This window comes from Piliocolobus tephrosceles, chromosome 16 (assembly GCF_002776525.5).
Source record: "Piliocolobus tephrosceles isolate RC106 chromosome 16, ASM277652v3, whole genome shotgun sequence".
Taxonomy (NCBI): Eukaryota; Metazoa; Chordata; class Mammalia; order Primates; family Cercopithecidae; genus Piliocolobus; species Piliocolobus tephrosceles.
The window spans coordinates 51,693,997-51,697,545 of NC_045449.1; the positions used below are offsets into that span (position 1 = coordinate 51,693,997).

A 3,549-nucleotide genomic window follows, 5' to 3' on the forward strand; every position below is an offset into this window, starting at 1 on the left:
AATGAGCTATGATCACATTACTGGACCCTAGCCTGCATGACTAAGCAAGACCCTGTCTCTTAAAAATTGGTGTATATTGGCTGGGTGCAGTGGCTCAAGCCTGTAATCCCAGCACTTTGGGAGGCTGAGACGGGCGGATCACAAGGTCAGGAGATCGAGACCATCCTGGCTAACGTGGTGAAACCCCGTCTGTACTAAAAAATACAAAAAACTAGCTGGGCGAGGTGGCGGGCGCCTGTAGTCCCAGCTACTCGGGAGGCTGAGGCAGGAGAATGGCGTGAACCTGGGAGGCGGAGCTTGCAGTGAGCTGAGCTCCGGCCACTGCACTCCAGCCTGGATGACAGAGCGAGACTCTGTCTCAAAAAAAAAAAAAAAAAATCAGTGTATATTCTCCTTGAATGAAGCCTTTAGAGCAACTAAGTATAAGGTTTGTTGGATCATCAGCCACTTTGGATTTTTCATACTGTTGTTCTTCTGAGTGAAATCTGACTAGCCTGGTAGAAATTTACTGTGAGTGGGAGGATCCATTTTTATCAGAGAACTAAGAGTTCTTTTTACTTTAAAAGTAGAGAGTCTGTGTCCTTACCTTGATCAATCAGCAGTTAAGTCATTTTCTTTCACAAATTTAGGGGTCTGTTTTTTTACTTCCATTTAAGGACAGAAGACATACTTAGATTCTCCTCCCTAACCCTCTCCCTAAAAATTTCCAAAGAGTGTGCTCATTGCTTGTGATCTTGATAGGTGATCATAGATGAGTTAATAAAGAAACTGGACATGAATCTGAATGAGGACATCAGTTCCCTGTCCACTGAAGAGCTTCGTCAGCGCGTAGATGCAGCGGTGGCTCAGATCGTCAACCCAGCCCGAGTCAAAGAACAGTTGGTTGAGCAACTAAAAACTCAGATCCGAGACCTCGAGATGTTCATCAACTTCATCCAAGGTTAGATGTCATAATAATTATATTCTGAGTACTAGTAAAAAGGTGCCAATTCTGGGGTTTTTTTTTTTTTGGAGACAATGTTGCACTCTGTTCCCCGGCTGGAGTGCAGTGGCACAGTCTTGGCTCACGGCAACCTCCTGCGCAATCTTGGCTCACAGCAACCTCCGCCTCGCAGATTCAAGCGATTCTCCCGCTTTAGCCTCCCGAGTAGCTTGGATTACAGGCTCCCGCCACCACGCCTGGCTAATTTTTGTATTTTTAGTAGAGACGGGGTTTCAGTCTCTACTAAAGAGAGTAGAGACTGTTGGCCAGGCTAGTCTCGTACTCCTGACCTCAAGTGATCCGCCCACCTCAGCCTCCCAGAGTACGGGGAACTACAGGCATGAGCCACCACACCCGGCCAAAAGGTGCCAATTCTTGATGTACTATTTAAGAGGCTTGATGGCTTAGTAGGGGAGACAGCATTGGCAGAGTAGAAAGAGCATGGGTTTCAGAATCAGATAGTTAAAATCTCCACTCTCCTACTCATTGGTTTTATGTCCTTGAGCATGTTACTAACCTCTTTAGTGTTACTCTTCTCATCCATAAAATGATTCATGGTTCATTCACTTAGCAAATATTTATTGAGCCAACTACTGTATGCCAGTCCTCATTTTACACAATTAAATAGGACAAGATTTTGTGAAATTCTTGTTTGTAATAGGCACCATTAAGTATTATTTTTCCTTTAAAGATCTGCCATAAAGAGCTAAATAAGTGTCTCTTCTATAATTTCTGATTTCAGATGAAGTGGGAAGCCCCTTGCAGACAGGTGGTGGACACTGTGAGTGCAAGGCCAATGGGAAGACAGGAAATGGCTGCAGCAGAACAGGCAGCAGCAGACCGCCTCCAGGAAACAGCAAAAGTAAGTGTAGTTTCCAGAACAGGCAAATCTCTAGAGACAGAAAGTAGATGAGTGGTTGCCTAGGGCTTGGGTGTGCTGAGGAGAAGAGGGAAATGAGAAACGCTGATGGTATGGAATTGCTTTTGGGGAGGATGAAATATTCTAAAATTGATTGCAGTGACAGTTACACAATTCTGAATATACTAAAAACCACTGAATTAACACTTAAATGGGTGAATCATAGGGTATGTGAATTATATCTCAATACAGCTATTATTAACCAAAAAAAGGAGGCCCAGCTACATCCTGGGTGGCTCTTGCCTTCATGTGAGACCCAGCATGTGGCTCAGACTGATCTCAGCCTGAGATTTGTTGAGTGTAGCTCCGTGCCATCATGGCCTCTCACTAATGAGCCATTGTCTTTTCTAAGCAGCAAAGGCAGAGGATGTGAAGAAAGTCCGGGAGACAGGGCTGCACCTGATGCGGCGAGCACTGGCAGTGCTCCAGATCTTTGCTGTTAGCCAATTTGGTTGTGCCACAGGCCAGATCCCTCCAACCCTGTGGCAGAGGGGCCAGGCTGACCGAGACTACTCTCCCTTGCTGAAGAGGCTGGAGGTGTCAGTGGACAGAGTGAAGCAGCTAGCCTTGAGGCAGCAGCCACACGACCATGTCATCACCTCTGCCAACCTCCAGGACCTCTCTCTGGGAGGCAAGGATGAGCTGACTATGGCTGTGCGGAAGGAGCTGACGGTGGCCGTAAGGGACCTGCTGGCCCATGGACTGTATGCCTCCTCCCCAGGGATGAGCCTTGTTATGGCTCCTATTGCTTGTTTGCTGCCAGCCTTCTCCTCGGCCCCTGAGGCCATGCACCCCTGGGAGCTCTTTGTAAAGTACTACCATGCTAAGAACGGCCGAGCTTATGTGGAATCCCCAGCCCGGAAGCTGTCCCAGTCCTTCGCCCTTCCTGTTACGGGAGGCACTGTTGTGACCCCCAAACAGAGCCTGCTGACAGCCATCCACATGGTGCTGACAGAGCACGACCCTTTTAAGCGCAGTGCAGACTCAGAATTGAAGGCTTTGGTGTGCATGGCACTGAATGAGCAGCGTCTGGTGTCCTGGGTGAACCTCATCTGCAAGTCTGGGTCACTCATCGAGCCTCACTACCAGCCCTGGAGCTACATGGCACACACAGGCTTTGAGAGCGCCCTCAACCTGCTCAGTCGCCTCAGCAGCCTCAAGTTTAGCCTCCCTGTAGATCTGGCTGTGCGCCAGCTCAAAAACATCAAAGATGCCTTTTGATGAGAGTGCCCTAACCCCAGACAAGCTCCTTGCTCAGTAGAAATAGATGTGTTAGTCTTCCAGCATAGGAGCAAGGAATCAAAAGTGGGGTTAAAGGCTTTTTTGCCAGACCCTGCTCAGGCGGTTGGCCAAATGAGTGCAAAGTCTGTTTTCCCCACCAACTTAGCATCTCGGAAAGATGTGCTGGAGAGACCCTCTTGTTAAGAAGGTTCTGCCAGGCCGGGCGCGGTGGGTCACGCCTGTAATCCCAGCACTTTGGGAGGCCGAGGTGGGCGGATCACAAGGTCAGGAGTTTGAGACCATCCTGCCTAACACGGTGAAACCCCGTCTCTACTAAAAATACAAAAAAATTAGCCAGACATGGTGGCAGACGCCTGTAATCCCAGCTACTCGGGAGGCTGAGGCAGGAGAATGGCGTGAACCCGGG

The 3,549-nt window shown here is 48.6% G+C and overlaps 1 protein-coding gene across 1 annotated transcript in view; it reads left to right on the forward strand.

The window, feature by feature from the left end:
• Positions 1 to 3,512, forward strand: part of RUNDC1 (RUN domain containing 1) — a 17,789-nt gene extending 14,277 nt beyond the window's left edge. The window contains exons 2-4 of the mRNA XM_026448631.2: positions 742 to 940; positions 1,725 to 1,844; positions 2,257 to 3,512. Coding sequence (XP_026304416.1) covers positions 742 to 940; positions 1,725 to 1,844; positions 2,257 to 3,122 — 1,185 coding nt within the window. The 3' untranslated portion in view covers positions 3,123 to 3,512. The remainder of the gene's footprint in view (positions 1 to 741; positions 941 to 1,724; positions 1,845 to 2,256) is intronic.
• The last annotated feature ends 37 nt before the right edge of the window (positions 3,513 to 3,549 follow it).